At 41.7% G+C, this 27,500-nt stretch overlaps 1 protein-coding gene across 2 annotated transcripts in view; it reads right to left on the reverse strand.

Annotated features, from left to right (window-relative positions):
* Nucleotides 1–11,478: 11,478 nt before the first annotated feature.
* The window catches only part of LOC124021417 (adhesion G protein-coupled receptor E1-like), an 18,453-nt gene continuing 2,431 nt past the window's right edge, over nucleotides 11,479–27,500 (reverse strand). Inside the window, exons 2-6 of one of the 2 annotated variants that reach the window (XM_046336605.1) lie at nucleotides 23,347–23,583; nucleotides 22,889–23,014; nucleotides 22,639–22,770; nucleotides 20,514–20,635; nucleotides 11,479–11,823 (exon numbers count right to left, since the gene is read on the reverse strand). In XM_046336605.1, the coding sequence (XP_046192561.1) occupies nucleotides 11,731–11,823; nucleotides 20,514–20,635; nucleotides 22,639–22,770; nucleotides 22,889–23,014; nucleotides 23,347–23,583 (710 nt within the window). In that variant the 3' untranslated portion in view covers nucleotides 11,479–11,730. Of the gene's footprint in view, nucleotides 11,914–20,513; nucleotides 20,636–22,638; nucleotides 22,771–22,888; nucleotides 23,015–23,346; nucleotides 23,584–27,500 lie in introns of both variants that reach the window. The other variant, XM_046336606.1, reaches the window with a different exon arrangement.

Genomic DNA, 27,500 nt, shown 5'->3' on the forward strand with positions numbered 1-27,500 from the left:
CTCTCTCTCTCTCTCTCTCTCTCTCTCTCTCTCTCTCTCTCTCTCTCTCTCTCTCTCTCTCTCTCTCTCTCTCTCTCTCTCTCTCTCTCTCTCTCTCTCTCTCTCTCTCTCTCTCTCTCTCTCTCTCTCTTCCTTCTTCCTCTCTCTCTCTCTCTCTCTCTCTCTCTCTCTCTCTCTCTCTCTCTCTCTCTCTCTCTCTCTCTCTCTTCTCTCTCTCTCTCTTCCTCTCTCTATCCTCTCTCTCTCTCTCTCTCTCTCTCTCTCTCTCTCTCTCTCTCTCTCTCTCTCTCTCTCTCTCTCTCTCTCTTCCTCTCTCTCTCTCTCTCTTCTTCTCTCTCTCTCTCTCTCTCTCTCTCTCTCTCTCTCTCTCTTCTCTCTCTCTCTCTCTCTCTCTCTCTCTCTCTCTCTCTCTCTCTCTCTCTCTCTCTCTCTCTCTCTCTCTCTCTCTCTCTCTCTCTCTCTCTCTCTCTCTTCTTCCTCTCTCTATCCTCTCTCTATTCTATCTCTCTCTCTATCCTCTCTCTCTCTTCCTTCTTCCTCTCTCTATCCTCTCTCTATCCTCTCTCTATTCTCTCTCTCTCTCTTCCTCTCTCTCTATCCTCTCTCTATCCTCTCTCTATTCTCTCTCTCTCTCTTCTCTCTCTCTATCCTCTCTCTATCTCTCTCTCTCTCTCTCTCTCTCTCTCTCTCTCTCTCTCTCTCTCTCTCTCTCTCTCTCTCTCTCTCTCTCTCTCTCTCTCTCTCTCTCTCTCTCTCTCTCTTCCTTCTTCCTCTCTCTCTCTCTCTCTCTCTCTCTCTCTCTCTCTCTCTCTCTCTCTCTCTCTTCCTACATTCTTAATAACAGCACTTTCAACATGCAGGTCCTACAGGCCCTAATTTCTACCTTCTTAACAACACTGTCAACAAGCCAGGTCCTACAAGCCCTAGTTTCTACCTTTAAAAAAAATAGTATTTTTATTGGAATATCACAGTTTTCACCCATATTAAGAGATACAACACACAGAACAAAAACAAGAAAAACAGCACCCACTTACACATATCTACGCGCATATATATACACATAGATACATACACACACAACCATACACATACATACGCGCACGCAACACACACACACACATACATACCCATACATACGTACATCATTTTCCTCTTCCCGCTCGGTGCTTCTCTCACCCCATCACCATCATTGCCTCTCTCAATACATACATTTTAAACAAACTTACAAACAGAAATTAAACAAAAAAGCTCAGTTTAAACCAAGGGGTTAGGTTCCACACTTGGAACGTACAGTGTAGTTCTGAAATACATAGATCCCTGCCATTCTAAGTGAATCCTTGCAGCATAATAGCTGATACATCAGGTTCTAGGTAATTTAGATAGGGTTCCCATACTTTGTAGAAATGGTCTGTTTTAGAATGCAATGTACATGTCAGATATTCCAGAGGCACCCATTCAAATAGTATCTTATGCCAATCTTTAATAGAAGGAACCTTATCACTAATCCACTGTAAAAGGATGTTTTTCCTCGCTGCGAAGGTAAGGATGTTGTAAAGCCTCCTTTTACCCACAGAAGTAACATGCCTAGTAGGGAGACCTAACAGTAAAGAAACTGGGTCCAGTTCTAGATCAACCCCTAGGATCTTTTCAATTTCTTGCAGAACACCAGACCAGTATCTTTGTATTTTGGTACATGACCATAAACAATGTGTTAGGGTGCCTGTATCAGTTTTGCATTTAAGACACTGAGGGGAAGAGGAAGTGGGGCTAAAAGCATGTCTGCGATTTGGGGATATATGCAATCTGTGTATTATTCTTAATTGGATTGCTCTAGTACGGTTACATATAGGTATTGTTTTTGCATATCTCCAAATGTCCTCCCACGTCTCTTCGTCAATAGTAACAGACAATTCTTTCTCCCACTTGTTTCACCCTCTGTGTGTTGACAGCAGAAAATGACCTTAAAGTATCATAAAACAGACTTACAGACATTTTCCTTTGTGGGAGAAAAAGCTTTTTTTCAATGACAGACATATCAGGGTTAGCAATTAAGGTGGTGCTCTTCAGAATATAATGTCTTACTTGTAGGAAGCGGAAAAAGTCCTGCTTTGGGAGTCGATATTTCTCGACCATCTGCTCAAATGACAACCAAATCTTATCAGCAAATAAGTCATTTAGCCTGCGTATGCCCTTATTAAGCCATAAGTTAAAACCAGCATCCAGCAATCCTGGACTGAAATCTGTGTTGTTAAGAATTGGGGTAAGAGCAGAGGTTAGTTTGGACCTTCCCAGGAAGCGTTGAACTGACCTCCATACTTTGAGTGTGTTAAGTGTAATGGGATTATTGCAGTGATCTTTTACAGACTTGAAACTTCTGAAGAATAAAAGATCCTGTAAGGGGTATTTTGACAGAGAAGTCTCAATGTCTAACCAAATAGAGGAGTCATCATTTGTGATCCAGTCAGAAATATAACAAAGGTGGGCATACCATTGATAGAACCTGATATTGGGCAGGTCCAAGCCGCCCATAGAACTTGGCAGCTGCAATATTGCCATCTTATGTCTTGGCTTGCGTTTACTCCATATAAAGGAACTTAGCCATCCATTTACATCCTTTATTACTGTATTGGAGAGTAATACCGGGATCATTTGGATTGGGTAAAGTAGTCTAGGTAAAATGTTAATTTTCAAGAGGGATATTCTACCCAACCAAGAAATCGGGAGAGAATTCCAGCGCTCCAGATCCTGTCTTATTGTATCAAACAAGGGAACAAAATTGGCTTTGTACATTTGCTGGAATTTTGGAGTTACAAATATACCCAGATACATGAAACCTGAGGGAGACCATTTAAAAGAGAAGGGGGGAGAAGTATTAGGTACAGAATGCAGGCTACCAAGTGGCATAGCCTCTGACTTAGTAAGGTTAATCTTATAGCCTGAGAATCCGCTGAATAATTCAATAATATTAACAAGAGATTTAATTGAAGTCTCGGGACTAGAGATGAATATCAGGACATCATCAGCATAAAGCTTATTTTATGGTGAACATCACCAATGAGCAGCCCTGTATAGCCCCTGTATAGCCCCTGTATAGCCCCTGTATAGGCCCTGTATAGCCCTGTATAGTTTGGTCTCCTTTCACAATTAGTGGCAGTGAGTCCTCTAATCTTGTGGCTAGAATTTTAGAAAGCAATTTTCTATCCACATTCAGAAGGGAAATTGGTCTGTATGAAGAACAAGACTCTGGACATTTTCCCTTTTTGAGAATAAGTGAAATGTTGGCTTCTCTCAGCGTTTGAGGAAGTTGGTCATTTGAAAATGAGTGGTTAAACATATCACGCAATGGCTCAAGGATCAGGCCATGGAACTCTTTATAGAACTCACTACAAAACCCATCTGGTCCTGGGGCCTTACCATTTTGCAGATTCTTAATTGCGAACATTATCTCTTCCTTGGTAATAGGGGCATTGAGGAGGGACCTCTGTTCTTCGGAGATAGTAGGGAGCTCAATCTTACCAAAGAAGTTCTCCATTAATTTGGGTGCATCCTTTGGCAGTTCTGAGGCATAAAGGTTTGTATAAAATTTCTTAAATGAGTCACTTATCAATTTATTTTCATATAAATGATTACCATCAGGGTCAGTAATAGTAGCAATTGACTGAGAGTCAGCCCTCTTTCTAGCTAGGTATGCCAAGTACTTTCCTGGCTTATCGCCATGTTCATATAGCTTTTTGCCTGACAAATCTAATTTTATTTTCAGCGTCCTGTGTTAGGAGAAAGTCTAACGTTGATCTAATGACTGATATTTCCTTTAATAGGGAAGGAGTGGGCGTTCTAATGTAGTCCTTCTCTTTAGTTCCTAATTCACCCTCTAACATGTTTTGCTTTTCCCGCTTTTTCCGTCTCTTAGTAGGTGTGTATGACATAATCAGACCCCTGGCATACGCTTTACAGGTCTCCCAAAGGAGTGACGGGTTATCTGTTGATTGAGAGTTAATAAAGAAAAACGCTTTAAACTCTGTTATAAAATATGATGTGAATGTATGGTCTTTAAGAATGGTTGTGTTCAATCTCCAATGTCTTGACCGATTGAATGCCCCGTTGAGTTTTATGTCAAGGATCACCTCAGCATGATCAGATATGACTATGCTTCCTGGATAAAACAGACTGCAAAGACGTCCTGGGCATAATAAAAATAATCTATTCTAGTCTGACATCCATGAGGTGCAGAGAAAAAAGTGAACTCTCTATTGGAGGGATGAAAGGCTCTCCAGACATCCGCATACCCCAGATCATCACAAATAGCTTTAAGTGACTTAGCTTGAGGAGAGAGTGAAGCTATACCGCTGGGAAACCTATCAATAAGGGGGTTCAGCAAGCAGTTAAAATCTCCTCCAACAACTGCATTGTCCGAGTTTAATTCTGAAAAATCTAGGAACGCCTTAGTGAGGAAATCAGGGGGGTGAGCAGGGGGAAAGTAAATATTAATTATGGAAATGTTCTGCCCTTGTAAAGTACCATTAATTATAACAAAGCGACCAAATGTATCTTTCACACAATTCAAGACCTTAAGTGGTAAGTTCTTTTGCACCAGAATTGCTACACCTCTACTTCTGGATGTAAATGATGAGAAAAACACTTGACCAAATCCTCCTTGTTGTAATTTCAGGTGCTCCTTACCATCCAAATGAGTTTCTTGAAACAGGGCGACAGGGCAACAGGGCAACAGGGCAACAGGGCAACAGGGCAACAGGGCAACAGGACAACAGGGCAACAGGACAACAGGGCAACAGGGCAACAGGGCAACAGGGCAACAGGACAACAGGGCAACAGGGCAACAGGGCAACAGGGCAACAGGGCAACAGGGCAACAGGGCAATATCAATATTTTATTTTTTCAACAAAGACAGAACCTTCTTCCTTTTAATGGGGTTATGGCTTCCTCTAATGTTCCATGTACATACACGCAGTCTGTTACCTGCCATTGTGTCTTGACCATTCAATATCCAGGCTGGATCCTACTGTAAAAGTGGGGTGCTACCTTTTTCCATGTGTTGAACTCTCCTCTATCTCACTGAGCATAAACAAACTATATGAACCCTGAACTCGAACTATACTAAACCCAAAAATTAAACATGTAAAGATCCAAAAGGGGGTTTTCCCACTAGCTAACATGCAGGGGATTTCAACTCTCCAATGTAGACTCTTAAGTCCGCATTGCCGCTCAATAGCCTCATCCTTTATATGTATGGAAAAGAAAATCAATAAAAGAAAATTCAGGCTCTTCCACCTAAAACCAAGCCTGGGCACCAATATGGATTCACACATATCTCAGCCTGAGCTATAGCGGCTTTTACTTTAGCAAGAAAAATAATAAAGATACGAATATTACTGAGCCGGAGTACGTGAGAACTCACACCACTGTTTCATGATCAGATTCAACCAAAAATAAACAATGTTATGACTCAATGCTGTGGATAAAAGGTGCTAAATGGCATATATTATATATTATGATCAGATTCAACCAAAAATAAACAAAGTTATTCAATACTGTGGAGGTCAAGTTAAAGAGTCAATAAACGCAGCAGCCTCTTCAGGTGAGTAGAGCTTTTTAGGAGATCCGTTGACCATAATCTCCAATGTGGCCGGGTACAACAGTGCGTAGTCCATCTTCATTCTTCTGAGTCGAGCCTTCGCCCCATCAAACGCTTTGCGTCTTCGTACAACCGCTGTGGAGTAATCATTGAAGAATGAGACCTTTGGACCTTTATGTTGACTACCATCAGAGCCGATGTTTCTAGCCGCATCCATGACGCGCTGCTTGTCGGTGAAGTTGTGGAACTCTATAACCACCGGCCGTGGGCGCCGATTGGGACCGGGTATCGGTGCTTGAGAGCGATGGGCTCTGTCCAGCTTCACCCGACCAGCCTGAGTGTCCATTTGTAGGTAGTCAGGGATCCATTCCTCAAAGAATTTTACTGAACGTGTCCCTTCAGGGAAGGGAAGGTCCTACAGGCCCTAGTTTCTACCTTCTTAACAGCACTTAACAGCACTGTCAACAAGGAAGGTCCTACAGGCACTAGTTTCTACCTTCTTAACAGCACTGTCAACAAGGCAGGTCCTACAGGCCCTAGTTTCTACCTTCTTAACAGCACTGTCAACAATGCAGGTCCTACAGGCCCTAGTTTCTACCTTCTTAACAGCACTGTCAACAAGGAAGGTCCTACAGGCACTAGTTTCTACCTTCTTAACAGCACTGTCAACAAGGCAGGTCCTACAGGCCCCAGTTTCTACCTTCTTAACAACGCTGTCAACAAGGCAGGTCCTACAGGCCCTAGTTTCTACCTTCTTAACAACACTGTCAACAAGGCAGGTCCTACAGGCACTAGTTTCTACCTTCTTAACAGCACTGTCAACAAGGTAGGTCCTACAGGCCCTAGTTTCTACCTTCTTAACAGCACTGTCAACAAGGAAGGTCCTACAGGCACTAGTTTCTACTTTCTTAACAGCACTGTCAACAAGGCAGGTCCTACAGGCCCTAGTTTCTACCTTCTTAACAGCACTGTCAACAAGGAAGGTCCTACAGGCACTAGTTTCTACCTTCTTAACAGCACTGTCAACAAGGCAGGTCCTACAGGCCCTAGTTTCTACCTTCTTAACAGCACTGTCAACAAGGCAGGTCCTACAGGCCCTAGTTTCTACCTTCTTAATAGCACTGTCAACAAGGCAGGTCCTACAGGCCCTAGTTTCTACCTTCTTAACAGCACTGTCAACAAGGAAGGTCCTACAGGCACTAGTTTCTACCTTCTTAACAGCACTGTCAACAAGGCAGGTCCTACAGACCCCAGTTTCTACCTTCTTAACAACGCTGTCAACAAGGCAGGTCCTACAGGCCCATCAGATACCAACTAACTAAGTTATAAATGAAGACATGAGACAGAGAGGAAGTTGAGGTGGAGATTAAAACACCCAGAAACCCACAGCACACCAGTGATGAAATGTTACCATGGTAACCATCCAAGCACGCATCCCAAATGACAACCTATTATACAGTGCACTATGGGCCCTGGTCTAATGTAGTGCACTATACAGGGAATAAGGTGTCATTTGGGCCTCAAAACTACAAAGAGGAAGCTGCCAGTGGAATAACGGTATCTACAGCAACAGAGGAAAGTCCCTACTGTAATATAAGCACCACACTCAGATCAGTTTAGATAGTCCCTTACTGATCATCATTATCCAGGCTTACACAGTAACTGAACCTAGACCTGTCCTCATGGGGCAGTTTGCAGTGGCACAACAGTAACCCTTTTTGAGGAAGTAGTATTGGGAACAGTGAGGGTAGTAACCTCTCTAACAGTCTAGATCAGGGGGGTCAGTGAGGGTAGTGACCTCTCTAACAGTCTAGTTCAGGGGGGTCACACTCATTTTGCCAAGTGGGCCGCATTTGATCTTCAACCTGGTCCGGATGACCGCACTTAAAATGTCATATTATTTCCTCTGCATCGTTTTTTAGGAGATATCCATCGCTATTTGACTGTCTAAATATGAGACACCTGTACCATGTCAGATATAGAATTGTATACAATTTTGAGTTTGCATTCCAACATTATATTTATATACATAACATTAGAGTGTAATATAACAAAAACGTTAAAATAGAAACACTGGACTTTTTACATTAAAAATTATAAAAAGTTGTTTAATTAATTATGAAATTATGAAAAATATTAAGAAACATTCCACTCATGAGGCCACTGCTCTCTCCTTTCTTCTGAAGTGTACACTCGTTCACTACTTCAAATCTAAAAGCATTGGATTGGTGGGGGCATGCTAGTGTGAGATCAGTGAAGGAAAGTGAACAAGTGTACACTTCACGAGAGAGGAGGGATTATTGGGACGCAAACCGAGTCTTAGTTCTGCCTCCTACAAGACGATGTGTTGGGGTCACGTTCCAACTGGTTTAGGGTACGGGGTCACGTTCAGACTGGTTTAGGGTACGGGGTCACGTTCCAACTGGTTTAGGGTACGGGGTCACGTTCAAACTGGATTAGGGTACGGGATGACGTTCCAACTGGTTTAGGGTACGGGGTCACTTTCAAACTGGTTTAGTGTCCGGGGTCACGTTCCAACTGGTTTAGGGTATGGGGTCACGTTCCAACTGGTTTAGTGTACGGGGTCATGTTCAAACTGGTTTAGGGTACGGGGTCACGTTCCAACTGGTTTAGGGTACAGGGTCACGTTCAAACTGATTTAGGGTACGTGGTCACGTTCAAACTGATTTAGGGTACGGGGTCCCATTCCAACTGGTTTAGGGTACGGGGTCATGTTCCAACTGGTTTAGGGTATGGGGTCACGTCCCAACTGGTTTAGGGTACGGGGTCACGTTCCAACTGGTTTAGGGTACGGGGTCACGTCCCAACTGGTTTAGGGTACGGGTTCACGTTCCAACTGGTTTAGGGTACGGGTTCACGTTCCAACTGGTTTAGGGTACGGGTTCACGTTCCAACTGGTTTAGGGTACGGGTAAACGTTCCAACTGGTTTAGGGTACGGGGTCACGTTCCAACTGGTTTAGGGTACGGGGTCACGTTCCAACTGGTTTAGGGTACGGGGTCACGTCCCAACTGGTTTAGGGTACGGGTTCACGTTCCAACTGGTTTAGGGTACGGGGTCACGTTCCAACTGGTTTAGGGTACGGGTTCACGTTCCAACTGGTTTAGGGTACGGGTTCACGTTCCAACTGGTTTAGGTAGGGTCACGTTCCAACTGGTTTTTCACGGGTCACGGAGTCCGTCCCAACTGGTTTAGGGTACGGGTCACGTTCCAACTGGTTTAGGGTCAACGGGTTCACGTTCCAACTGGTTTAGGTACGGGGTCACGTTCCAACTGGTTTAAGTGTGGTACGGGGTCACGTTCCAACTGGTTTAGGGTACGGGTTCATTCCAACTGGTTTAGGGTACGGGTTCACGTTCCAACTGGTTTAGGTGGGTTCACGTTCCAACTGGTTTAGGGTACGTGGGTCACGTTCCAACTGGTTTAGGGTACGGGGTCACGTTCCAACTGGTTTAGGGTACGGGGTCACGTTCCAACTGGTTTAGGGTACGGGTTCACGTTCCAACTGGTTTAGGGTACGGGGTCACGTTCCAACTGGTTTAGGGTACGGGTTCACGTTCCAGTCCAACTGCAATACAGCTGTTGTATTACTTCAACCAATGGCTGTGTGCTACCTAGCTGTAGTTGTATTTATTCTGGATCCCCATTAGTTCCTGTCAAGGCAGCAGCTACTCAGGCATCAGATTGCTGCTATATCACGTGACGGGTACAGCTGTGAGTTCAGGCAGATGTCTGGATTGGAATGTGGCCAAAAGACAGGGGTCGGGGGGTTAGAGGTCGGGGGTCAGAGGTCAGGGCAGGCATCAGGAGTCAGGGCTAGCATGGCCTCAGCCATCTCGTCTCTGCCGGGCGCAGTGTTGTTACTGTTGTTACTAAGCCCTGACAGACAGGTGTATAGACCAGGTGTGTTAGTGCACATGCCCAGAGGGCTGCGCACCGGGGGAACCCACACACACTCATCCTCATCTGTAGTGGACACACACACACAAGCTAAGCTGAGATGCTCGCATCACACACACACACACACACACACACACACACACACACACACGGATGCACAAATACACACGCACATCCTCATCTGTAGTGGACACACACAAAGCATGTTGAGCCCTTGCCACACACACAGACACACAGACACACAAACACACACACACGGACACACAAACATGCTGTTCTCACCTATCAATCACACTTGCACAAACCAAACAGGGTATCCATTACAACCATCGCCGTGCTGATGTGACAACATAATATTATTTGCGTTGTCGTGGAAATTACCACCAGGGACTCAAAGTCAAACTTAAATGAATCATTCTTTATTATCAGCAAGCTGGAGAGGTTCCAACAAACTTCATGCATAGTTCACATCGGTCAGGAGCTCTGCCGGGACAGTCCCGTTAGTTCTCTAATATACGGCTATCCACACAATTCATATAAGCATGATTTACATGATTCATTATGCAACATTGGTTCCTGCAAGTGACTGACTGACTGATAACTAACAAGGGTTCTTCTCTCAAATCTGGGACCTTGAAACTGAGATACTCATTTTGGTTACCAGAACAATGTTCTGGGCGTACTGTCAATTGGTCTGAGGAGGTGGTCACAGTCACCTGCACGAACCAAGATAGAGTGAGAGGAGATGCTGTGTACAATTCAATGCTACCTCTTCAGACAGCAACATTTTCCCTCCTTGTATGACACTGTGATAACTATTGTTAAAACTGTTGAAATGGCTTTTAACACGTCGTTTTTCAAAATAAAAGCCTGAAACCAGACAAACTATTTAAATGAAAAACAGCCACATGAAAACAATTCCACTTCCTGGATGGATTTTTCTCCGGTTTTCACCTGCCATATTAGTTCTGTTATACTCACAGGCATATTATTTTAACAGTTTTGGAAACTTTAGAGTGTTTTCTATCCAAATCTACTAATTATATGCATATCCTAAATTCTGGGATTAAGAAACAGGCTATTTACTTTGGGCATGCTTTTCATCAGGAGGTGAAAATACTACCCCCGACCCAAGAGAGGAGATAGGTATCCTAGTGGCAGGTAGCCTAGTGGTTAGAGCATTGGGACAATAACCGAATGGTTGCTTGATCGAATCCCCCGGAGCTGAAAGACAATATACATGTTGTTCTGCCCCTGAACAAGGCAGTTAACCCACTGTTCCTAGGGCATCATTGTAAGTAACATTTTGTTTTTAACTGACTTGTCTAGTCAAATAAAGGTTCAATTTAAATAAAAATAAACTGAAAAACAGCCGGATCCAGGTATCTTTTGTCATGTTTGTCATTTATTATCATGTCTTGTCCCTGTGCTCCCCATTCTATTCGTTTCCCTCTGCTGGTCTTATTTGGTTCTTTCCCTCCTTCTATCCCTCTCTCTCCCCCTCCCTCTCTCACTCTCTCGCTCTCTCTTCTCTCTATCGTTCCGTTCCTGCCCCCAGCTGTTCCTATTCCCCTAATCATCATTTAGTCTTCCCACACCTGTTCCCGATCCTTTCCCCTGATTAGAGTCCCTATTTATTCCTTTGTGTTCCGTTCCTGTCCCGTCGGTTCCTTGTTTAGTATTCACCATGCTGTGATTGCGTTTCGCCCTGTCCTGTCGTGTTTTTGCTGTGATTGTGTATCGCCCTGTCCTGTCGTGTTTTTTGCCTTCATCAGATGCTGCGTGTGAGCAGGTGTCTCTGTCAACTACGGCCTGCGCCTACCCGAGAAGCGACCTGCAGTCTGTGGCCGCTTCTCCAGTTATTCCCCTCTACAGACTAGAGGATTTCTGTTATTCCCTGTTTGGACATAAATAAACTCTGTTTCTGTTAAGTCGCTTTTGGGTCCTCTTTCACCTGCATGACATCTTTATACTGTATATTACTACAGTCTCACTAACTGTTAAATGCCTCAGCAAGTCTTTAAAAAGGAAATGTACACAATCTGTAATGGCTCTGTGATGCCAGACGCTGGGAGACGAGAAGTAAGTACAGGGAATGAATATTTAATGGATTAACAGACACAAAAACCAGTAAGAGCTTCTGGACAGGAGAAACAATGCAACATCAATGCAGATTTGTAAAATGAACTGGATGGGTGACAGATATAGGATAGATAATCAATGACGTGATGGAGACCAGGTGAGTCCGATGAAGTGCTGGGGCGCGTAACGATGGGGAGAGGTGTGAGTAATGATGAGCCGCCTGGCAACCTTGAGCGTCAGAGAGGGGGAGCAGGAGCAGACGTGACAAAATCATTGGTAAACTCATCAGATAACTTGATATTGGACTTTCCATCAGTCCTGGAAGAAAGAAAATTAACATGTACTTAGTTTTCACTATGCTACTACCTAAAAGTCTTCATCTTAATCGAGCTTATTGCATCTTGGCCAAGAAGTCTTGATAAAACCATGTGTAAACAGAATCACACTTCAGATGATACAGTGTCCCATTAAGCAGAATAGGCAACTTCTGAAGTAAACAATCCCAAAGTCCCTTTCTTGTAATCTAATCATTTTGAACCAGTCCAAAGTTTAGATACACCTACTCATTCAAGGGTTTCTCTTTATTTTTTACTATTTTCTACATTGTAAAATAATAGTGAAGACATCAAAACTCTCTGAACCAGTTTCACCTCGAATGCTTTTCCAAAAGTCTCGAAGGAGTTCCCACATATGCTGAGCATATGTTGACTGCTTTTCGTTCACTATGCGGTCCAACTTATCCCAATCCATGTATATTGGGTTTGAGGTCGGGTGATTGTGGAGGCCAGGTCATCGGATGCAGCACTCTGTCACTTTCCTTCTTGGTCAAATAGCCCTTACACAGCCTGGAGGTGTGTTGGGTCATTGTCCTGTTGAAAAACAAATGATAGTCCCACTAAGTGCAAACCAGATGGGATGGCGTATCACTGCAGAATGCTGTGGTAGCCATGCTGGTTAAGTGTGCCTTGAATTCTAAAGAAATCACAGACCGTGTCACCAGCAAAGCACGCCACACCATTACACCTCCTCCTCCATGCTTCACGGTAGGAACCACACATGCGGAGATCATGCGTTCACCTACTCTGTGTCTCACAACGACACAGCGGTTGGAACCAAAAAAGTCAAATTTGGACTCCTCAGGCCAAAGGACACATTTTCATCGGTTTAATGTCTATTTCTTGTGTTTCTTGGTGCAAATCTCTTCTTATTATTGGAGTCATTTAGTAGTGGTTTCTTTGCAGTAATTTGACCTGATTCATGCAGTCTCCTCAGAACAGTTGATGTTGAGATGTGTCTGTTACTTGAACTCTGTGAAGCATTTATTTGGGCTGCAATCGCTGAGGCTGGTAACTATAATACTGATCCTCTGCAGCAGAGGTAACTCTGGGTCTTCCTTTGCTGTGGCTGTCCTCATGAGAGACAGTTTCATCATAGTGCTTGATGTTTGTTGCGACTGCACTTGATGAAACTTTCAAAGTTATTGAAATGTTCCACATTGACTGACCTTCACGGCTTAAAGTAATGATGGACTGACGTTTCTCTTTGCTTATTTGAGCTGTTCTTGCCATAATGTGGACTTGGTCTTTTACCAAATAGGGCTATATTTTGTATACCACCCCTGCCTCCTCAAATGAACTTTTAACAAAGCAAACCTGTTCATTGAAATGCATTCCAGGTGACTATCTCATGAATCTGTTTGAGAGAATGGCAAGAGTGTGCAAAGCTGTCATCAACGCAAGTGTGGCTAATTAGATTATTTAAAATGTGTTTTACACTTTTTTGGTTACTACATGATTCCATATGTGTTATTTGATAGTAGAACATAGTTCAAATAAAGAAAACCCTTGAATGAGGAGGCGTGTCCTAACTATTGACTTGTGCTGTCTACTCTTTCTGTCCCAAATGTCCCTTACAGCCGGTTTGAGTCCAGTGAGTTCTGTTCATTTTCACTGGCAGCTTACCTATTTGTCCACAGGAAGCTTATCTTTAACCCAAACAACATATTACATTAACAAATCTCTACTAACAACATATTACATTAACAAATCTCTAGTAACAACATATTACATTAACAAATCTCTACTAACAACATATTACATTAACATTATACTCTACATACATATAACATTAACAAATCTCTACTAACAACATATTACATTAACAAATCTCTACTAACAACATATTACATTAACATTATACTCTACATACATATAACATTAACAAATCTCTACTAACAACATATTACATTAACATTCAAATCAAAATCAAATCAAATTTATTTATATAGCCCTTCGTACATCAGCTGATATCTCAAAGTGCTGTACAGAAACAGGTGACTATACTCTACATACATATAACATTAACAAATCTCTAGTAACAACATATTACATTAACAAATCTCTACTAACAACATATTACATTAACAAATCTCTACTAACAACATATTACATTAACATTATACTCTACATACATATTACATTAACAAATCTCTACTAACAACATATTACATTAACAAATCTCTACTAACATATTACATTAACAAATCTCTACTAACATATTACATTAACAAATCTCTAGTAACAACATATTACATTAACAAATCTCTACTAACATATTACATTAACAAATCTCCACTAACAACATATTACATTAACAAATCTCTAGTAACACATTATACTCTACATACATTGTTACATCACATCTCTAGTAACCCATTATATTCTACATACATTGTTCCATCATCACATCTCTAGTAACCCATTATATTCTACATACATTGTTACATCATCACATCTCTAGTAACCCATTATATTCTACATACATTGTTACATCATCACATCTCTAGTAACACATTATACTCTACATACATTGTTACATCACATCTCTAGTAACCCATTATACTCTACATACATTGTTACATCATCACATCTCTAGTAACACATTATACTCTACATACATTGTTACATCACATCTCTAGTAACACATTATACTCTACATACATTGTTACATCATCACATCTCTAGTAACCCATTATACTCTACATACATTGTTACATCATCACATCTCTAGTAACCCATTATATTCTACATACATTGTTACATCATCACATCTCTAGTAACACATTATACTCTACATACATTGTTACATCACATCTCTAGTAACCCATTATACTCTACATACATTGTTACATCATCACATCTCTAGTAACACATTATACTCTACATACATTGTTACATCATCACATCTCTAGTAACACATTATACTCTACATACATTGTTACATCATCACATCTCTAGTAACACATTATACTCTACATACATTGTTACATCACATCTCTAGTAACCCATTATATTCTACATACATTGTTACATCATCACATCTCTAGTAACACATTATACTCTACATACATTGTTACATCACATCTCTAGTAACCCATTATATTCTACATACATTGTTACATCACATCTCTAGTAACCCATTATACTCTACATACATTGTTACATCACATCTCTAGTACCTCAGTATAATATTCATACAGTATATTTGGTAATAGTACACTCTCCTTTCATATCTTCACATCACACAGAATCCCTATATAATGTTAAAAACTCACAGAATTGGTTGGGGTATTCATTCAGACACACACCTCTTTGAAACCAGTGGACAGAACTGGTTGGGGTATTCATTCAGACACACACCTCTTTCAAACCACTGGTTGGGGTATTCATTCAGACACACACCTCTTTCAAACCACTGGTTGGGGTATTCATTCAGACACACACCTCTTTCAAACCAGTGGACAGAACTGGTTGGGGTATTCATTCAGACACACACCTCTTTCAAACCAGTGGCTGGAACTGGTTGGGGTATTCATTCGGACACACACCTCTTTCACACTGAGGATAGTTCCCTGACAGCTCTCATTCACTCAGTACAAATAATATCTCTTATAATCCCAAATTCAATACTTCAGATTATCAATTATTTTCCAAATATCGATGTGTTAATATCCACATTTCAATCTCTTAATATCCAAATGTCAATCATCTTAACCTGTCATTTCAACACTCACATCCACATTTACTTAGCACTATTCCCCAACACACCCAGTAATCACCTTGGTTACTCCTTATGCATCTTCAACCATTCTCTTGTCATTACCTTCTTCTGCGGTTCCTCTAAAGTCTCTATAGTCTCTTTAGTATCTTTAGTCCCTCAGTATCGATAGTCTCAATAGTTTATATAGACATAAATGCTTTAGTCTCAGTGGTTGTCATAGTAGCTATAGTCCCTATAGTCTCTTTAGTCTCTTTAGTGCCTCAGTATCGATAGTATCAATAGTCTATATAGACACAAATGCTTTATTCTCAGTGGTTGTCATAGTAGCTATTGTCTCTATAGTCTCTGTCGTATCTATTGTGCCTATAGTCTCTGTAGTATCTATTGTCCCTATAGTCTCTGTAGTAACTATTGTCCCTATAGTCTCTGTAGTATCTATTGTCCCTATAGTCTCTATAGTCTCTGTAGTATATATTGTCACTATAGTCTCTGTAGTATCTATTGTCCCTATAGTCTCTGTAGTATCTATCGTCCCTATAGTCTCTGTAGTATCTATTGTCCCTATAGTCTCTGTAGTATCTATTGTCCCTATAGTCTCTGTAGTATCTATTGTCCCTATAGTCACTATAGTCTCTGTAGTATCTATTGTCACTATAGTCTCTGTAGTATCTATTGTCCCTATAGTCTCTATAGTCTCTGTAGTATATATTGTCACTATAGTCTCTGTAGTATCTATTGTCCCTATAGTCTCTGTAGTATCTATCGTCCCTATAGTCTCTGTAGTATCTATTGTCCCTATAGTCTCTGTAGTATCTATTGTCCCTATAGTCTCTGTAGTATCTATTGTCCCTATAGTCACTATAGTCTCTGTAGTATCTATTGTCACTATAGTCTCTGTAGTATCTATTGTCCCTATAGTCTCTGTAGTATCTATTGTCCCTATAGTCACTATAGTCTCTGTAGTATCTATTGTCCCTATAGTCTCTGTAGTATCTATTGTCCCTATAGTCTCTGTAGTATCTATTGTCCCTATAGTCTCTGTAGTATATATTGTCCCTATAGTCTCTATAGTCTCTGTAGTATCTATTGTCACTATAGTCTCTGTAGTATATATTGTCCCTATAGTCTCTATAGTCTCTGTAGTATCTATTGTCCCTATAGTCTCTGTAGTATATATTGTCACTATAGTCTCTGTAGTATATATTGTCACTATAGTCTCTGTAGTATCTATTGTCCCTATAGTCTCTGTAGTATCTATTGTCCCTATAGTCTCTGTAGTATCTATTGTCCCTATAGTCTCTGTAGTATCTATTGTCCCTATAGTCTCTGTAGTATCTATTGTCCCTATAGTCTCTATAGTCTCTGTAGTATATATTGTCACTATAGTCTCTGTAGTATCTATTGTCCCTATAGTCTCTGTAGAATCTATTGTCCCTATAGTCTCTGTAGTATCTATTGTCCCTCTAGTCTCTGTAGTATCTATTGTCCCTATAGTCTCTGTAGTATCTATTGTCCCTATAGTCACTATAGTATCTGTAGTATCTATTGTCCCTATAGTCTCTGTAGTATCTATTGTCCCTATAGTCTCTATAGTATCTATTGTCCATATAGCCACTATAGTCTCTGTAGTATCTATTGTCACTATAGTCTCTGTAGTATCTATTGTCCCTATAGTCTCTGTAGTATCTATTGTCCCTATAGTCACTATAGTCTCTGTAGTATCTATTGTCACTATAGTCTCTGTAGTATCTATTGTCCCGATAGTCTCTGTAGTATCTATTGTCCCTATAGTCTCTGTAGTATCTATTGTCCCTATAGTCTCTGTAGTATCTATTGTCCCTATAGTCTCTGTAGTATCTATTGTCCCTATAGTCTCTGTAGTATCTATTGTCCCTATAGTCTCTGTAGTATCTATTGTCACTATAGTCTCTGTAGTATCTATTGTCACTATAGTCTCTGTAGTATCTATTGTCCCTATAGTCTCTGTAGTATCTATTGTCCCTATAGTCTCTGTAGTATCTATTGTCACTATAGTCTCTGTAGTATCTATTGTCCCTATAGTCTCTGTAGCATCTATTGTCCCTATAGTCACTATAGTCTCTGTAGTATCTATTGTCCCTATAGTCACTATAGTCTCTGTAGTATCTATTGTCCCTATAGTCTCTGTAGTATCTATTGTCCCTGTAGTCTCTGTAGTATCTATTGTCCCTATAGTCTATGTAGTATCTATTGTCCCTATAGTCACTATAGTCTCTGTAGTATCTATTGTCCCTATAGTCTCTATAGTATCTATTGTCCCTATAGTCACTATAGTCTCTGTAGTATCTATTGTCCCTATAGTCTCTGTAGTATCTATTGTCCCTATAGTCACTATAGTCTCTGTAGTATCTATTGTCCCTATAGCCACTATAGTCTCTGTAGTATCTATTGTCACTATAGTCTCTGTAGTATCTGTTGTCCCTATAGTCTCTGTAGTATCTATTGTCCCTATAGTCTCTCTAGTATCTATTGTCCCTATAGTCTCTGTAGTATCTATTGTCCCTATAGTCTCTGTAGTATCTTTTGTCCCTATAGTCTCTGCAGTATCTATTGTCCCTATAGTATCTATAGTCTCTGTAGTATCTATTGTCCCTATAGTCTCTGTAGTATCTATTGTCCCTATAGTCTCTGTAGTATCTATTGTCCCTATAGTCTCTGTAGTATCTATTGTCCCTATAGTCTCTATAGTCTCTGTAGTATATATTGTCACTATAGTCTCTGTAGTATCTATTGTCCCTATAGTCTCTGTAGTATCTATTGTCCCTATAGTCTCTATAGTCTCTGTAGTATATATTGTCACTATAGTCTCTGTAGTATCTATTGTCCCTATAGTCTCTGTAGTATCTATTGTCCCTATAGTCTCTGTAGTATCTATTGTCCCTATAGTCTCTGTAGTATCTATTGTTCCTATAGTCTCTGTAGTATCTATTGTCCCTATAGTCACTATAGTCTCTGTAGTATCTATTGTCCCTATAGTCTCTGTAGTATCTATTGTCCCTATAGTCTCTGTAGTATCTATTGTCCCTATAGTCACTATAGTCTCTGTAGTATCTATTGTCACTATAGTCTCTGTAGTATATATTGTCCCGATAGTCTCTATAGTATCTATTGTCCCTATAGCCACTATAGTCTCTGTAGTATCTATTGTCACTATAGTCTCTGTAGTATCTATTGTCCCTATAGTCTCTGTAGTATCTATTGTCCCTATAGTCTCTATAGTCTCTGTAGTATCTATTGTCCCGATAGTCTCTGTAGTATCTATTGTCCCTATAGTCTCTGTAGTATCTATTGTCCCTATAGTCTCTGTAGTATCTATTGTCCCTATAGTCTCTGTAGTATCTATTGTCCCTATAGTCTCTGTAGTATCTATTGTCCCTATTGTCTCTGTAGTATCTATTGTCACTATAGTCTCTGTAGTATCTATTGTCACTATAGTCTCTGTAGTATCTATTGTCCCTATAGTCTCTGTAGTATCTATTGTCCCGATAGTCTCTGTAGTATCTATTGTCCCTATAGTCTCTGTAGTATCTATTGTCCCTATAGTCTCTGTAGTATCTATTGTCCCTATAGTCACTATAGTCTCTGTAGTATCTATTGTCCCTATAGTCACTATAGTCTCTGTAGTATCTATTGTCACTATAGTCTCTGTAGTATATATTGTCCCGATAGTCTCTATAGTATCTATTGTCCCTATAGCCACTATAGTCTCTGTAGTATCTATTGTCACTATAGTCTCTGTAGTATCTATTGTCCCTATAGTCTCTGTAGTATCTATTGTCCCTATAGTCTCTATAGTCTCTGTAGTATCTATTGTCCCGATAGTCTCTGTAGTATCTATTGTCCCTATAGTCTCTGTAGTATCTATTGTCCCTATAGTCTCTGTAGTATCTATTGTCCCTATAGTCTCTGTAGTATCTATTGTCCCTATAGTCTCTGTAGTATCTATTGTCCCTATTGTCTCTGTAGTATCTATTGTCACTATAGTCTCTGTAGTATCTATTGTCACTATAGTCTCTGTAGTATCTATTGTCCCTATAGTCTCTGTAGTATCTATTGTCCCGATAGTCTCTGTAGTATCTATTGTCCCTATAGTCTCTGTAGTATATATTGTCCCTATAGTCTCTGTAGTATCTATTGTCCCTATAGTCACTATAGTCTCTGTAGTATCTATTGTCCCTATAGTGACTATAATCTCTGTAGTATCTATTGTCCCTATAGTCACTATAGTCTTTGTCGTATCTATTGTCCCTATAGTCTCTGTAGTATCTATTGTCCCTATAGTCTCTGTAGTATCTATTGTCTCTATAGTCTCTGTAGTATCTATTGTCCCTATAGTCTCTGTAGTATCTATTGTCTCTATAGTCTCTGTAGTATCTTTAGTCCCTATAGTCTCTGTAGTATCTATTGTCCCTATAGTCTCTGTAGTATCTATTGTCTCTATAGTCTCTGTAGTATCTTTAGTCCCTCAGTATCGATAGTTTCAATAGTCTATAAAAACATAAGTGCTATAGACTCTATGGACATACATATGTACAGTATGTAGTGATGTTTCCAACTAAAGCACTGCATACTGTACATATGTATTCATGGGCAGATTTTATAGAGTCCATAGAGTCTATAGCATTTACGTTTATATAGACTATTGAGAATATGGATTCAAAGGGACTGAAGATGCCTTAGTGACAATAGATACTACAGAGACTATAGGGACAATAGATACTACAGAGACTATAGGGACAATAGATACTACAGAGACTATAGGGAGAATCAATCAATCAAGACAAAACACACACACAATGATGCCATGTTGTGGGACTCACCTTCACAGTGTGATTAGAGAATCTGAACCCAGGTTGACACTGGCAGTGGAAGCTCCCAATGGTGTTGAGGCAACTGGCGTTGCTGCCACAAATCTGTGTTTTCTCCAGACACTCATCGATGTCTGAAGAGAGAAGGAAACATGTTGACATGGCAGTGACTCCATAACCTCTCCTCCAGTGATCCTTTAACCTCTCCTCCAGTGACTCCATAACCTCTCCTCCAGTGATCCTTTAACCTCTCCTCCAGTGACCCCATAACCTCTCCTCCAGTGATCCTTTAACCTCTCCTCCAGTGACTCCATAACCTCTCCTCCAGTGATCCTTTAACCTCTCCTCCAGTGACTCCCGAACCTCTCCTCCAGTGACTCCCTAACCTCTCCTCCAGTGACTCTCCTAACCTCTGCTCCAGTGATTCCCTAACCTCTCCTCCAGTGACTCCCTATCCTCTCCTCCAGTGACTCCCGAACCTCTCCTCCAGTGATCCCCTAACCTCTCCTCCAGTGATTCCCTAACCTCTCCTCCAGTGATTCCCTAACCACTCCTCCAGTGATTCCCCAAACTCTTCCAGTGATTCCCTAACCTCTCCTCCAGCGATTCCCTAAACTCTCTTCCAGTGATTCCCTAACCTCTCCTCCAGTGATCCTCTAACCTCTCCTCCAGTGATCCTTTAACCTCTCCTCCAGTGATCCTATAACCTCTCCTCCAGTGACTCAATAATCTCTCCTCCAGTGACTCCCTAACCTCTCCTCCAGTGACTCTCTAACCTCTTCTCCAGTGATTCCCTAACCTCTCATCCAGTGACTCCCTAACCTCTCCTCCAGCGACTCTCCTAACCTCTCCTCCAGTGATTCCCTAACCTCTCCTCCAGGGATTCCCTAATCTATCCTCCAGTGACTCCATAATTTCTCCTCCAGTGATCCTTTAACCTCTCCTCCAGTGACTCCATAACCTCTCCTCCAGTGATTCCCTAACCTCTCTTCCAGTGATTCCCTAACCTCTCCTCCAGTGACTCCCTAACCTCTCCCCCAGTGACTCCCTAACCTCTCCTCCAGTGATTCCCTAACTCTCCTCCAGTGATTCCCTAACTCTCTTCCAGTGATTCCCTAACCTCTCTTCCAGTGATTCCCTAACCTCTCCTCCAGTGACTCCCTAACCTCTCCTCCAGTGATTCCCTAACCTCTACTCCAGTGACCCCCTAACCTCTCTTCCAGTGATTTGTTAACCTCTCCTCCAGTGATTCCCTAATCTCTCCTCCAGTGATTCCTTAACCTCTCCCCCAGTGACTCTCTAACCTCTCCTCCAGTGATTCCCTAACCTCTCTTCCAGTGATTCCCTAACCTCTCCTCCAGTGATTCTCTAACCTCTCCTCCAGTGATTCCCTAACCTCTCCTCCAGTGATTCCCTAACCTCTCCACAAGTGATTCCCTAACCTCTCCACAAGTGATTCCCTAACCTCTCCACAAGTGATTCCCTAATCTCTGTCTGTGCTTCTGGAGAAGTTGGGGAATTACTGCTCTGCAAATATGGCACAGAACATAGAAGATAATTCAACGTAATGTTTTGTTTCCTTGACATGTAAGATTCACACATATAGACACGCACACGCACACTCACACACACACATTATTATATTGCACCAATGGCTGTGTACCGTGTCATCAACTGTGCAGTCAGTGGTTGTCAAACCTCTCCTCTGGGACACCCAAACATTTCACCACTTTGTTATATTCCTGAACTATCTCACCTGATTCACCTCGTCAAGGTCTTAAGGATTAGTTGACAAGTTGAATCAGGTGAACTAGCTCTGGAATAACTACAATACACGGAAGGCTTTGTGTCCCAGAGGAGAGTTTTGGAATCCCCTGATTTACGTGGTCACATTCCAGCCTGACTCAATTGTAATTATTACACTGCACCAATGGCTGCGTGCCACGTCATCAACTAAGCAGTCGGGCATCACATTGCTGCTATATCCTGTGACGGGGTTACTGATGGGTTAAACATGTTTTCCAGGCGTTGTGAGATCTGACAGGTGTCTTCAAAGGGTGAGGGTCACGGGGTCAAAGGTCAGACGTTAGATTTCATGGGTAAGAGGTCAGAGCTAGCGTGGCCTCGGCCACCTCACCTGTGCAGGGGGCAGTGTTGTTGCCGTGGTTACTGAGCCCTGGCGGACAGGTGCAGGTGTATCGGCCAGGTGTGTTTGTGCATATCCCCAGCACGCCACACACCGGGGGAACCCACACACACTCATCCTCATCTGTAGTGGACACACACACACAAGCTAAGGTGAGATCCTCACATCACACACACGCACACACACACACGCACACACACGCACACACACACACAGAATGATTCTCCCTTGCTGGACTCACCTGTACAGCGTCCAGTGTAAGTAGAGACTCTGAAGCCAGGTTGGCATTGGCAGTTGTAGCTCCCGATGGTGTTGAGGCAAATGGTGTTGTTGCCACAAACATGCGTTATCAGGCACTCATTGAGGTCTGAAGAGAGAAGGAAATATGGGGTGTCAAAGCGTTTTGCAACAAAAACACTTTTCTATTGGACAACATCCTGAACAGAGGAAATAAGGAGATAGGAGCCAAAGCAATGTTTAATTCCCTTGACATGTAGCATTCACACTCACACACTCACACACACACACACACACACACACACACACACACACACACACACACACACACACACACACACACACACACACACACACACACACACACACACACACACACACACACACACACACACACACACACACACACACACACACACACACACACACACACACACACACACACACACATTGAATCCTCACCGTTACACTCCCCAGTGAGAGGAGTAAACTTTAAAGTCGTTGTGGATCTGAACCCAGGTAGACAGTGACAGTAGAAGCTCCCCTGTGTGTTGTAACACGTGGCTTTACTTCCACAGGGTGGGTTACTGTCCCACTCTTTACACTCATCTATATCATCACATTTTTGACTCCCTTTGGCTATGAAGCCAGGGTCACAACCTTTGGCCACTAGGTTCACCAGTAGAATGAAATCAAGACCTGTGAGGAGAGACAGAGAGACAGAGAGGCAGAGAGAGAGACAGAGAGAGAGAGACAGAGAGAGAGACAGAGAGAGAGACAGAAAGAGGGTCAGAGAGACAGAGAAAGAGACAGAAAGAGGGTCAGAGAGACAGAGAAAGAGACAGAAAGAGGGACAGAGAGAGAGACAGAAAGAGGGTCAGAGAGACAGAGAAAGAGACAGAAAGAGGGTCAGAGAGACAGAGAAAGACACAGAAAGAGGGACAGAGAGAGAGAAAGAGACAGAGAGACAGAGAGACAGAGAAAGAGAGAGAGAGACAGAGAGACAGAGAGACAGAGAAAGAGAGAGAGAGACAGAGAGACAGAGAAAGAGAGAGAGAGACAGAGAGAGACAGATAAAGTTATTCAACCAGTTTCCTACTAGCCCAGCCTCGGGTTAGCATCATTCTCATCACTGTCAACACCACAGCAGTCTGGACCTCGTTGGGATGCAATTATTATTATTTATTTTTTTACAATTTGTTCATCCCAAATGACACTCTGTTCCATAGGCTAGTGCATTATAAACACATGGGTATAATTAGTAGGAAAATACTTATTCTGCACATTGCAACTTTAGCTAGATTACTAAACTGAAGAATAGTAGAGAAGACAGAGATATTATAGCTAGGTTACTAAACTGAAGTATAGTAGAGAAGACAGAGATATTATAGCTAGGTTACTAAACTGAAGTATAGTAGAGAAGACAGAGATATTATAAATAGGTTACTAAACTGAAGTATAGTAAAGAAGACAGAGATATTATAGCTAGGTTTACTAAACTGAAGTATAGTAGAGAAGATATAGATATTATAACTTGGTTACTAAACTGAAGTATAGTAGAGAAGACAGAGATATTATAACTAGGTTACTAAACTGAAGTATAGTAGAGAAGACAGAAATATTATAAATAGATTACTAAACTGAAGTATAGTAGAGAAGACAGAGATATTATAACTAGGTTACTAAACTGAAGTATAGTAGAGAAGACAGAGATATTATAAATAGGTTACGAAACTGAAGTATAGTAGAGAAGATATAGATATTATAACTAGGTTACTAAACTGAAGTATAGTAGAGAAGACAGAGATATTATAGCTAGGTTTTTAAACTGAAGTATAGTAGAGAAGACAGAGACATTATAACTAGGTTACTAAACTGAAGTGTAGTAGAGAAGACAGAGATATTATAACTAGATTACTAAACTGAAGTATAGGAGAGAAAACAGAGATATTATAACTAGGTTACTAAACTGAAGTATAGTAGAGAAGACAGAGATATTATAACTAGGTTACTAAACTGAAGTATAGTAGAGAAGACAGATATATTATAACTAGGTTACTAAACTGAAGTATAGTAGAGAAGACAGAGATATTATAACTAGGTTACTAAACTGAAGTATAGTAGAGAAGACAGAGATATTATAGCTAGGTTACTAAACTGTGGTCCTTCTGTAGCTCAGTTGGTAGAGCATGGCGCTTGTAACGCCAGGGTAGTGGGTTCGATCCCCGGGACCACCCATACGTAGAATGTATGCACACATGACTGTAAGTCGCTTTAGATAAAAGCGTCTGCTAAATGGCATATATTATTATTATTTAAACTGAAGTATATTAGAGAAGACAGAGATATTATAGCTAGGTTACTAAACTGAAGTATAGTAGAGAAGACAGAGATATTATAGCTAGGTTACTAAACTGAAGTATAGTAGAGAAGACAGAGATATTATAGCTAGGTTACTAAACGTAAAGGGGAATATCACTCAAAAACTATCTTTTGGTGTTTGTTTCATTATGTTTTGCATGTCAGCAGTAAAGTTGTCAACACAATGGACTTTTATGAAGAAAATTGTCTCCATCCACATAATCATGATAATGTACAGTTGAAGTCGGAAGTTTACATACACCTTAGCCAAGTACAATTAAACTCAATTTTTCACAATTCCTAACATTCAATCCTAGTAAAAATTCATTGTTTTAGGTCAGTTAGGATCACCACTTTATTTTAAGAATGTGAAAATCTCAGAATAATAGTAGAGAGAATGATATATTTCAGCTTTAATTTCTTTCATCACATTCCCAGTGGGTCAGAAGTTTACATACACTAAATTAGTATTTGGTAGCATTGCCTTTAAATTGTTTAATTTGGGTCAAATGTTTTGGGTAGCCTTCCACAAGCTTCCCACCAAAAGGTGGGTGAATTTTGGCCCATTCTTCCTGACAGAGCTGGTGTAACTGAGTCAGGTTTGTAGGCCTCCTTGCTCGCACACACTTTTTCAGTTCTGCCCACAACTTTTCTATAGGATTGAGGTCAGGGCTTTGTGATGGCCACTCCAATACCTTGACTTTGTTGTCCTGACACCATTTTGCCACAACTTTGGAAGCATGCTTGGGGTCATTGTCCATTTGGAAGACACATTTGCAAACAAGCTTTAACTTCCTGACTGACGTCTTGAGATGTTGCTTCAATATATCTACATAATATTCCTACCTCATGATGCCATCTATTTTGTGAATTGCACCAGTCCCTCTTGCAGCAAAGCACCCCAAAACATGAAGCTGCCACCCCGTGCTTCACGGTTGGGATGATGTTCTTCAGGTTTACAAGCTCCCCCTTTTTCCTCCAAACTTGTTAACAATACATTTATGGAGTGGTTGAAAAATGAGTTTAAATGACTCCAACATAAGTGTATGTAAACTTCTGACTTCAACTGTATACATATCACTGAACACAGAGTTCATGATACTTATTATGTGACTTGTTAAACCTCTTTGGTATCAGTGGGACAGTAGCGTCCCACCTCGACAGCAGCAAGTGAAATTGCAGGGCGCCAAATTCAAAACAACAGAAATCCCATTGTCACGTTCGTCGTATTGATGAGACCAAGGCGTGATATGAATACATACTTCCTTTAATAAAGAAAGAACACTAGACAACTAACAAAATAACAAAAATGACCGTGAAGCTATATAAACCGAGTGCTGACAGGCAACTACACCTAGACAATAACCCACAAAACCAAAATGGAAGATGGCAACCTAAATAGGATCCCCAATCAGAGACAAAGATAAACAGCTGCCTCTGACTGGGAACCAATTCAGACCACCAAAGACCTACATTTACCTAGACATACCAAAATCCCATAGATATACAAAAACACACATACCACCCTCGTCACACCCTGACCTAACCAGAATAATAAAGAAAACAAAGATAACTAAGGTCAGGGAGTGACAGTACCTCCCCCCCCAAAGGTGCGGACTCCCGGCCGCAAACCTAAACCTATATGGGAGGGTCTGGGTGGGAATCTAACTTTGGTGGCGGCTCTGGTTCTGGACGCTGCTCCACTTCTTTACACTGAGTAGCACTGACCCGTGGATCATCGTCGGAGGCTCTGGACTGCGGATCTTTGCCGTAGGCCCCGGGCTGGGGACCCTCCTGGCGTGACCCCGGGCTGGGGACCGTCGCTGGAGACCCTGGGCTGGGGCCCTTCGTTGGTGGCCCCGGACTGTGGCCCGTCGTTGGAAGCTCCGGACTGTGGCCCGTCGTTGGAGGTTACGGACTGTGGCCCGTCGTTGGAGGTTACGGACTGTGGCCCGTCGTTGGAGGTTCCGGTCTGTGAACTGTCGCCGGACGCTCTGGACTGGGTACTGTCGCAGGACGCTCTGGACTCGGTACTGTCGCAGGACGCTCTGGACTGGGTACTGTCGCTGGAAGCTCTGGACTGGGTACTATCGCTGGACGCTCTGGACTGCCGAGGCGCACTGTAAGGCCTGGTGCGTGGTGCTGGCACTGGTGGTACCGTGCTGGGGACACGCACCTCAGGGCAAGTGCGAGGAGCAGGAACAGGGCATACTAGCCTGCCGAGACGCACTCTAGGCCTGGTGCGTGGTGTCGGT

Source organism: Oncorhynchus gorbuscha, unplaced genomic scaffold (genome assembly GCF_021184085.1).
Source record: "Oncorhynchus gorbuscha isolate QuinsamMale2020 ecotype Even-year unplaced genomic scaffold, OgorEven_v1.0 Un_scaffold_1103, whole genome shotgun sequence".
Lineage (NCBI taxonomy): Eukaryota > Metazoa > Chordata > Actinopteri > Salmoniformes > Salmonidae > Oncorhynchus > Oncorhynchus gorbuscha.